Source organism: Hypomesus transpacificus, unplaced genomic scaffold, assembly GCF_021917145.1.
Source record: "Hypomesus transpacificus isolate Combined female unplaced genomic scaffold, fHypTra1 scaffold_296, whole genome shotgun sequence".
Classification (NCBI taxonomy): Eukaryota; Metazoa; Chordata; class Actinopteri; order Osmeriformes; family Osmeridae; genus Hypomesus; species Hypomesus transpacificus.
Genome location: NW_025813823.1, coordinates 69,226 through 79,760, shown reverse-complemented (window position 1 = coordinate 79,760; position 10,535 = coordinate 69,226). Strand labels below are relative to the sequence as shown.

At 42.5% G+C, this 10,535-nt stretch overlaps 1 protein-coding gene, 1 long non-coding RNA gene and 2 pseudogenes across 2 annotated transcripts; all 4 read left to right on the top strand.

Annotated features, from left to right (window-relative positions):
• The first annotated feature begins 2,382 nt into the window (after positions 1 to 2,382).
• On the top strand, positions 2,383 to 2,500 carry LOC124463540 (annotated as a pseudogene).
• A 161-nt stretch (positions 2,501 to 2,661) lies between these two features.
• Positions 2,662 to 2,780, top strand: LOC124463539 (annotated as a pseudogene).
• Positions 2,781 to 4,966: 2,186 nt separating this feature from the next.
• Positions 4,967 to 8,440, top strand: LOC124463536. The gene is made up of 3 exons (XR_006955579.1): positions 4,967 to 5,082; positions 7,755 to 7,888; positions 8,098 to 8,440. It is a non-coding gene; the product is annotated as an uncharacterized LOC124463536 (long non-coding RNA).
• A 131-nt stretch (positions 8,441 to 8,571) lies between these two features.
• Positions 8,572 to 9,922, top strand: LOC124463537. The gene is made up of 2 exons (XM_047015282.1): positions 8,572 to 8,716; positions 8,948 to 9,922. The coding sequence occupies exons 1-2, from the start codon at positions 8,592 to 8,594 to the stop codon at positions 9,762 to 9,764; spliced, it is 942 nt and encodes a 313-aa protein (XP_046871238.1). The 5' UTR covers positions 8,572 to 8,591; the 3' UTR covers positions 9,765 to 9,922.
• Positions 9,923 to 10,535: the final 613 nt, after the last annotated feature.

Genomic DNA, 10,535 nt, shown 5'->3' with positions numbered 1-10,535 from the left:
TTGTCTTCTCTACATGTTCCCCTGGAACAGATTTCATTCCCCTGGAACAGATTTCATGTTCCAACCGAGGGGGGCTGTCGCTGTTTTGGTGTGTGGGGCTGCATCAAATACCCTTTTTAGCTCTGTTAAATTGCTGCACTAGTCCACACTTGACCGGTGGGGATCTCATTCTATCATGACTGTAACTGTTAGCTGCTCCTGGCATTCTCTAATCCCTGCTCTCCTCTCTCTGTCCCCCCCCCACACATTCCCTGTGGTGTGGGGGGTTGGAGCTGTCAGGACCTGCTTGGTCGTCGGGCTGCCAACGTTGGACCAGGTCGTCACCCGGAATCCAGTCTCCATGACGGCCAACAGCGAGTTTCCCGGTCCCGTCCAACGTCTATAAAGGCGAACAATGGGTTTTGGTGTTTCAAAACCCATTGACACTGTATGACTATGTTTAGCTTGTGTTCTGCTCCTCTCTCCTACCAACCGTCTCTGGAGGAGGGGATCCCTCTCTGAATTGCTCCTCCCAAGGTTTCTTCCATTTTTTCTCCCATTGGGAGTTTTTCTGGGAGTTTTTCCTTGTCTTCCTTGAGGGTTTAGGTTGGTTGAGGGGCAGTTCCATGGGCGCATGTGAAGCCCTCTGTGACATGCTTGCGTGTAAAAAGGGCTATACAAATAAATTTGATTTGATTTGATACATGTAGTTTTTGTTGATGAAATTACTGTTTTTTGAAAAGGAAACAATTCAATGTCACTGCTAGGATATGTTTCTCAATAAACATATTTGAAACAAAATATAGAAAATTATAATGGTCAATTATTAGTTGTTAAAGAAGCACTATTTCGATAGTTTAGATTTATTTTCAGTATTTCAAAGTGAATGAGAACAAGAAAAGTGAGCGCCTGGCAGCTGCTAGACGCTCAATTTATACATGTATGTCTGTATGTCTATGGAGATAATAACCAAACTATCGAAATTCTAAGTAACATGGAGACAATACCTTTTTTTGGTACTCCACGTAGATCATAAACGCTTGAATATATAAATGACTGAGAATCGGTTGAGAAATGTAAACGCTACAGTGCTTTTTAACCGGAAAAAGCCGCTGCTCCACCGTTCACTTGCGTTTGTTTACAGGCGAGTCATTACCTCCCCAAGATGGCGGCGAGTTGGCACTTCACATCAATGTTCTGAAGCAGACAATGGGGCGTCATGTATATATGTCTACGCTCCTAAAATGTATCTTATGTAACAATGTTGCTACCAAATATTCTAGAGCGCTCATTAGTTCCTACTAAATTGTAATGGCGTGACTTTGCACTTGCCCATTTATCTAGTATTGCATCAAATGAAATACTTCCTTCCACACTGTTTTCAATTGAAATGACTGCTAATTGGGTTAAGCGATCATTACTCATGTTGGAACGAAGGTATGTCTTTATCAGCTTTAGCTTGCTGAACGATCTCTCCACAGAGGCAACTGTCATAGGCTTTGTCAGGAAAACTCTCAGGGCTACCATTTGATTTGGAAAAACCAAATCAAGGTTCTCCCTTAGGAGGACATTTTATTTATCCAGAGCCTTTTCATGACCCCCAAGTAGACAGCTCGCTGGGTAAAATTTCCTGAATGACATCCCTTGAAACATCATTGGTAGCCAGGGCATATCTTGTCACTGATTCCTCCAACTCAGCTTTTGTCATGTGTTCCATTTTAAAGATGAACTTAAACATTTTTGAACATTAGCTGAAGATTGCAAAATCTGTCAGACAACTCTTGAATTACTGGGTCAACAATTACATTGAAAACCATGCACCTAAAATGGGTTTTGGGTTCCTGTTCCTAATGGCCAGTGCTGGAATCATCGCCATGAAATCTCTTTTGCTTTTTGAAATGTCTCTCTAAACTCAGGGAAAGCATCCATCTCAATGGCTGTTTGGCGTGCAATGTCAAGGGATTTTTGAAAGCCCTCCACTCTATACTTAACAAGAATTCTTCAAGAAGATTCTTTTTTTTTATCATTCTAATGGCAGTGTCCATTGAGATTGTTCACTGCTTGCATTGCCTTGCTGACATAGGTGATCTCTGACAATAGATCATACCAAACCAAGAGGCACATGAGGAACTCCATGCTGACAATCTCGCCAGACAGCGACTTTGCCTCTGAGACAGTTTAGCCATCTTTTTCCACTTCCTCAAGCTTTTCCAAAGCATCAAGAATTCCCCCTTACTGGAAACGTACAGCTTTGACAGTCTAGTTTTGCCTCCCACCTGGTATCACTCAGAGGCTTCAGTGTAATGTCCACAAATTATTTTATAATATCCCACCTCTTCACTGAAGCCAAAAACAAATACCAAATCTGGATATGAATAAGTAGCCTATGGTTGTCAACCTATTTCCTACAGCCAAACCAGCATAGCAATGCCCGATCTCGTCCGATCTCGGAAGCTAATTAAGGTCGGGCTTGGTTAGTACTTGGATGGGAGACCGCCTGGGAATACAGGTATTGTATGCTCTTTTGCTCACTCACTTAGAAACAGAAATCTTGCAATATGCACAAGTAGTCCTTCATGAAAGGGGCTGGAAGCTGTTACATTTTGCCGAGAGAGAGACCACCTTGGATTGTCAAATACCAAATCTGCATATGAATAAGTAGCCTATGGTTGTCAACGTATTTCCTACGGCCAAATCAGCATGGCAACGCCCGATCTTGCCCGATCTCGGAAGCTAAGTAGGGTTGGGCCTGGTTGGTACTTGGCTGGGAGACCGCCTGGGAATACCAGGTGCTGTATGCTCTTTTGCTCACTCACTTAGAAACAGAAATCTTGCAATATGCACAAGTAGTTCTTCATGAAAGGGGCTGGAAGCGGTTTTCATTTTACAGAGAGAGAGAGTGTTTTAAATCATTTTACTGTCAAAAATCAGGCTAAGTCCCAACGTTGTAAATTATTTGAAGTCCAAACAGATGCACTGAAACTCAGAGTATTGATGCAAAAGTTTTATTCCAAAACAGGGTAAAAATATCCAAGTGAGTAAGTGAGTAAGTGAGGTATCCAAGTGAGTAAGCTCCCAAGAGCAGACTGGTCAGTTCTCTCCAAACATCCACTTATATACTGTATTTTCTGCCTATTATTTATGTCATTTTTGCTATTGGTAAAATACTGTTGGTCACAGATACATTATGATCCTCATATTATTGGTACCTTTCTGTTGATGACCATTTCTACGCTTTGTCACCCAATTGGCCCCTATACTAGGGTTTCTGATTACAGAAGCTGTGTCACGTTGGCATCTCTGTCCTTACATAAATCTGACCATGAACTGCAAAAAATGAAAATCAGAGTTGATCTGCCAGGTTCTGGACTGTCTCTTGTAGTTACAAAAGTATCAGACATTCAAAGCTCTTCATCACCATTGATGTAAGAGCTACAGGTCAAACATCATTACATATGCTGACACAGCCTCATCAAGTGTGTTGGCAAAAAACACTGACCAGTCTGTGTTATCAAAGCAGTCCCTGAGATATATGATTGTCTTTACCTAACAATGAGCTAATTACACTTTGCTAAACATACAACTGTTAACAACCAAGTTGAAGATAGAACGTACTATTTGTGGGGAATACTGCTTTGGTCGCACTCTTTTTGGTCTTTTGGCGAAAATCTAGAAATCCTAGAACTGCGGTGCTGAAACTTCAGCTTCAAAATGTTGCTCTCAAGAGTGGTTGATGGGGTGGAGGGAATAATGAAGAGTTGGATGGAACGATGCAGGTGTATTTGGTGGAGGGGTGGATTAACTCGGTTGCCAGTGCAGCATTTGGCACAGCAATTTCATATGACAGTAAATCTCAAACTCTTTTCCCTCCGGGCCCGAAACACTGCCCCCTCCTCCCCCAGTTAGCCTACTACGCACTAAGTATCAACAAATATATTTTTTAGACTGCTACACATGTTATATATCATTGGAAAGCTACGATTCTTGTGCTTCCATTGAAATAATTCAAGATCAACTCGCAACAGCAAGTACCGTCAACGTCTTTGTCCGGTGACCATTCCTTCAGCAAAGTCAGAGAAAAAAGTTACTACTTACCTACGATTACTTCGGAATGTTCCAGGTATGCACACAACCCATCAAAACCTCATCTGCGTATTCCCAGAGGTCCAAAGTGTCTAACCATGTCGAGAAGTTGTCCAAACAATGAATTATATCCACACATAGCCATGATCTTGTTGCTTCATTCTTCCTTCGCCAATTATTTTTATTTCAGTCTCTCACGCACTATCGCTCATAGGAGGAGATGTGGGTCGAGTACAAATGCGGGGATAGTCTTAAAATGGCCACTACACTCTCCCCAATAGGAGCTTCCATGCCCCGTTGACAGCCTTCTAAAGCCAACTAGGTCTGTGCGTCCTGCCCCCCCCCCCCCCACACACACACTCGTTCTAAACCAATATCTCAAACTACCTTCGACTGGCTCTGATATAAGCTTGTTAGCCTTGTAGCTTAGCGCTAGCTGTAAATTATGGAAAGCCAAAAGGGTCATATGTAAGCGTACTTTCAACGCGTATTTTTGATTGGACACCCGTTTAGGAAGCGCCTGTAGCTGTTTCATAAGCGGCTGCAGCCGTTAAGGCTTGCAGTCGTTAAATAAACGCCTGTATATTTACACATGCATTTGGAGGCGTTAAATAAACGTGTGTATATTTACACGTGCAATTGAAGGCGTTAAATAAACACGTGTATATTTACACGTGCATTTGCAGGCCTTAAATAAACGCGTGCATATTTACACGTGCAATTGCAGGCGTTAAATAAACGCCTGAACGCCACATGCAAATCCCTGCCCACAATTTCCCTAGCTCCTCCTGCAGTTAGCTGGGCTTGTGTGATTGGATTGCTCCCTGTATTTTCAAGTACCATGGATCCTCCCCACTGTAGAAGCGGCCGATTCAAAACAAGTTTAGCCCAGCACACTCAGAAGTTTAAGATGGCAAGAAGGAACTTCCTACGAAACTGCAAGCAGACCCTAAATGACTGCACTCGGCTTTTGTTATCCGATAACGCTGGACACGACGACCTTCAGTCCACGTTGACAAGGTACAGTTTTTTTCGAAATCATTATTTGTGATGAATCATTATTATCGTAATCTTCACCGGCTAGCTATGCTAACATGGGGTTTTACTTGCTCACTGGCTTTGCGGATAGCTTTTGTATGTTAGTTTTTAACAAATGGTTGCTACTGTGATATTTCTGCCTTGCTAGCTAGCCAGTAACTGACTAGTCTATACTGTTGGATAAAGACTAGCTATTTGCGTTTCGTTTTTATCCGTGAAAACTGCCATGTTAAGGCTGGACAGTCTATATCCAACTATCTGTCCACTAGTTATGTAGCTAGCAAAACGAGTTAGCCTCCGGTGCTGCAAACTCTTGAGATTCGTCTTTTATTGTTACTTAAAGTCGATTAGTCAATCTAGTTTGTATTTTGAGGCAAACTCGCTGCTGAAGGCAAACAAGCTTAACCTTGTTAAGGCTGGCTGGCGTTAGCTTTTTCTTTTATCTTAAAACGAAACTTATCCTATTTCATTCAAGCCTGTGTTGTTACCGAACACCCACAGTAGGGAGGACAAACGTTCTGCTCTCAATGTAATCACAACGGAGAGTTCCAAGCGTCAACAAATGCCAAACTGAACTTACTCCTCATTTAACATTGTGATAAAAAACACAATTGTGATATTTAATGTACAGTACGATGTACGCTGATATTATCAGTACATTTACTTTCGAAAACAGTAGTCAATTTTCGTTTGATGACTGAGTCGTTAGCGTAATTAGCCTCTGTTTAACGACATATACGATAGCGGTCTGTGATACATCCGTTTTCGATCGTTAAAATAATAAACATGCCTCACATATCGATGAACCTTTTATGATTTATTATGACATTATATTACTAGTAAACAATTCATGGGTACAATTGTCCTTATATACCTGTAGTTTTAAACCAGTGTAGCTCACTGTAATGCTGTACGCGACGCGGTTTAGAAAAACTTGTAATTCTACTGCTGTTTAGGAAGCCAAACGGCGACAGTAAAATCTCGGCACTCCCCTTACAAAAATCAAAATTTCCAGATGAGTTTTTCAATTGGTGAATCAACCTGTCACTCAAATTAGAGCCAATCCCTGTGTGAATACCATCCCGTATGTGGCACAGAGGTTTTCCCATTTTAAGAGGTCTGTAAATGGCTGAGAGCACTTTGAGCCATTGCCTACTAACCTGAACTTCAATGCCACAGCCTCAATTTGATGTCATTGTGTTCATGAAGGTCTCCTCTACAGGACTGTGAAAACCGCGAACATTTCCCAGCTGGGGGATTTTTTATAATCGAGCTTATGTCCTAGGAGTGCCCCTGTTTAAGAGCTACATTTTGAGTGCTAACAAACTCCCTATCGCTCTACCCAGCCAGTTAGCTTGCCACGAGCATTCCTCTCCCCGCTTCACTAACAAAATATGGACAGATGTGCCTTGTTTTCGCTCATTTAATCCGATCGCCCTTAAAATCGGTTAACATATAGTGGAAACGTACATCTACGAATCTGTGGTCTCAAATATACATAAAGATGAACATTTTTTTATTCCAGCGCGTTCAAACAGTCCCCTCAGTAAAGGTTGGCTAGCAACTTACAGCAGCAGCCTGGCCCAGACAGGTGGGGGGAGGGGCGCAAAGGGCACACTTAATAGTGGTATTTTGTTCCAACTCATTTTTTAGACAACTCATTCATTTGTAGCAGATAAACATCTAAAAACATTCGAGCTAGTAGGCCCGAAAACTAGGATTGATCCAATGCCTGTGTGAATACCGTCCCGAATGTGGCACTGGCGTTTTAACAGTTTAAGACGTCTGTAATCAGCCGAGTGGTCTTTACACCCTTGGCTACTAACCTGAACTTTAATGCCACAACCTTAACTTGATGTCAATCTGTTCAGAAAAATGTCCTCTACAGGACTGTGAAACCGCAACATTTTTCCAGTTGGGACATTTGAGTTATTTGAGTTTAAGTCCGATGAGTGCCTGCAACCATTCACTGCAACGCTTCATGGAACTCGACTCGGAATCTGAGCTTCAGGGACGCTTGTCAAAAAAAGACAACATTTGGCGTGTCAAGCATTTTAGAATTGTTAATGTGATGTGTTCCCTTCGTATTTAAGACTAAATACTTCACAAGCAAGAGGTTTGTTAATGTAACTGTATACATATCTCACTCATATTGGCTAATCAGCTAACATGTTAAAGTAGTTTACATCCAAAGTCGCTGTTGTAAAACTAGCCTCTTTTTCACAAACTGCTGATTAACGGAAGTAGCTTCGAGGTAAAATTCAAAACCTTTAAAAACGTCTACATTTAGCAAATATTGTTGATATTATTGTGCACACGTATTTTAATATCGTAAATATGTCATTTAATTCCATAATTTCACCAGGAATAACTAATAAAAACGTATTTCAGGAAAAACGCTCAAACGGGTTTGTCCTCCCTACCCACAGGGTGCAATGCTACCACAACTTTTAGCTTCTAATATTACTGGTATTTCTCCCTTTAGGCTATTGGTATTTCTCCCTTTAGGTTATTTTCAGTTGTTAGACGATTTATTATGGAGACTATTTGTTCACGTTCTTATTCCAGATACACATGGTCGATAAATTATTACTGGTTTGGATACAACAACAACAAATCTAGCCTTGTCTACTTTAACACCAGTCTTCTTTCAGGATGGAAACAATGCAGCGAATCCTAGAGTGGGCAAGGGGTACGCTCTTGAACGTTGCTTCAGCAGACGGCCTGATAGCTTAAGTGTCCGAGTTCATCGAGGAGATTCGCACCTATGGTCGGCATGCACAACAAGGTGAGAGCCTTTTCAGTGGGGTTGGGTGCTTACAGCTCAGCTAGTCCTTAGAGCTGTTTCACACATCGTTCTCTTGCAGTTGCCATTGTTCAGTATTTTTTGTGTCCATTGGTGTTAAATTCCAGTGGTGTTTAACAGTGCATGCCTGGAGCGTGTGCAAGTTACAGTCTCTTAAATGTTCTAAGCACATCATTGTATTATTGTTGTAGCCAGTTCCGGTTACCAGGCTCCATTGACTTGGACTGGAGCAATGGGGGCTCCTCATTATCACATCACCGGAGAGCAGCTGAGGTTTCTCATGTCCTGTGCTTTCAGCCTCTCTCAGATGGCTGAGATTTTCCATGTGTCCCGTTCCACAGTCAAACGGCGCCTACGGTCAGTTGTGCTTGGGGTAAAATGCTATGAAAAGCAAATCTTTTAAATGCATGCTTTCCACAGTTTGAAGACATGAGTTGATTGTCAACAATCAAGAAATCAAGTACTATAGTGATGCATAGTCTCATCTGGGCATTGTTACTGTTTCTGTCTCGTCAGACGCTTGAATCTTTCACAGGCAGGGCGTTTTTCAGACTTGTCAGACCCTGCTCTGGACGATAAGGTTAAGGACCTTGTGGCTGGGAATGACAGAGTTGGACCGGAGTCCGTCCGAGCACAACTGAGGGCAGAGGGAATCCGGATGCAGAGACGCAGAGTGAGGGACAGTATGGTTCGCGTTAACCCGAGGGCGGTTGCCCTCAGAGCCATGTCGCAGAGGCTGCACAGAAGGTCCTACTGTGTCACTGGTCCAAATTCTTTATGGCACCTGGATGGAAACCACAAACTGATAAGGTAAGGTTACTCACCGACTGTATTTGTTATTTAAACTATTGGTTGTAACATCTCAAACACCATCAGGCAGCTCACTTGTTTATCAACCAAAGCAAAAACGTACATGGACATGTGGATAATAATAATTGTTTTAGGATGTTTCTGCTGTTATTGGTAGTGCATCTGCACTTTGTCAAGCACAGCTTTTATTGACAGCTTTTAAGTCCTACGTTATGTCTTCTCTGCTTCCAGGTGGAGGATAGTCATCCACGGTGGCATTGATGGCTACAGTCGCCTTGTTGTGTTTCTCCGTGCTTCCAGCAACAATCGCAGCAGTACTGTAATGGACTGCTTCATGAAAGCAGTGACCAGATATGGTGTTCCGTCCAGGGTCAGAACAGACCACGGAGGAGAAAACAACGCTGTCTGTTTATTCATGAACATTTTCCGAGGGTCTGGTAGAGGCAGTGCTTTGAGGGGAAGGAGCACACACAATCAGAGGATTGAGAAACTGTGGCGTGGCCTGACCAATGTCTACTACCATCTGTTCAATTTCCTTGAGAGTGAGGGGATTGTGGACATTGACAATGAAATGCATGTCTGGGCTCTGCATTATGTGTATCTCCCTAGAATAAATAGAGACATGGCAGACTTTTGCCAGCAGTGGAACCACCATGGTTTGAGGACTGAGAGGCACCAGTCCCCTCTGCAGATCTTCGTTAGAACCTGCCTTGCACAACAGAGGCTACCTACTACTGCAATGCAAGACCTCTTTGCTGCCACACCCACAGGAGGTGAAAGGGCAGACAGCACTGTACCCAGAGGTATGGGCGGGGCGGCTCAGGGCGGGGCGGCTCAGGGCGGGGCGGCTCAGGGCGGGGCGGCAGGGACACCTGTTGTTCACTGGCCAGAGAGAGTGACCATACCTCCAAACCAGTTTACTTTGGGAAATGCTCTCATGCAAGTACTTGCCGCACAAATCAATCCCCTCGGAGGCCTCAGAACAGCCCTTGGAATGGACATCCTGCAAGAGGTCATTTCTTTCCTGGAGTCCTCAAATGACCAATAAGATTTTGGACTTTCAGACATGGAATACGAAATGAGAATTATATTTGCACTGCCAGTTGCACTGCTACTTACTTTACTCTGTAAACGTTTTTTTTTTGCTTTTTGTCTTTTATTGACCTTTTTGATGTTTCATCAACTGGTGCCAAGTTGTTGACCAGTGGTGCTAGTTGTGCACAAAATAAAATTCTTAACACTGCAGGCCACTCCCATCATACTTGATAACCACAGAAACGTATTACATGGTATATAGGCTTAGACTGACATCTAGTGGACAAATAGAACAACACATGTTGCAATTTGTGTTGCAGGCCCTGAATTTCTATTACACGTGTTACAAGTATTACATTACAAGTGTGCACGTGTATATACAGTGGGAAAATGTGTCCAAACTTTTGACTAATAATATGTATGTAAGGGATAATGTATAGAACGCCGGTCATTATCGGGGAAATAAGCCCCTAATAAACAATAATAATTGCAGTATCACATCCATCCAACTCTTCATTATTCCCTCCACCCCATCAACCACTCTTGAGAGCAACATTTTGAAGCTGAAGTTTCAGCACCGCAGTTCTAGGATTTCTAGATTTTCGCCAAAAGACCAAAAAGAGTGCGACCAAAGCAGTATTCCCCACAAATAGTACTTTCTATCTTCAACTTGGTTGTTAACAGTTGTATGTTTAGCAAAGTGTAATTAGCTCATTGTTAGGTAAAGACAATCATATATCTCAGGGACTGCTTTGATAACACAGACTGGTCAGTGTTTTTTGCC

What these genes read in the sequence shown, in the direction of transcription:
- LOC124463537 (XM_047015282.1), top strand. Translation starts at nt 8,592, where the DNA reads ATGGTTCGCGTTAACCCGAGGGCGGTTGCCCTCAGAGCCATGTCGCAG. An exon ending in GGAAACCACAAACTGATAAG is followed by an intron (nt 8,717 to 8,947) that starts GTAAGGTTACTC and finishes CTCTGCTTCCAG; the next exon opens with GTGGAGGATAGTCATCCACG.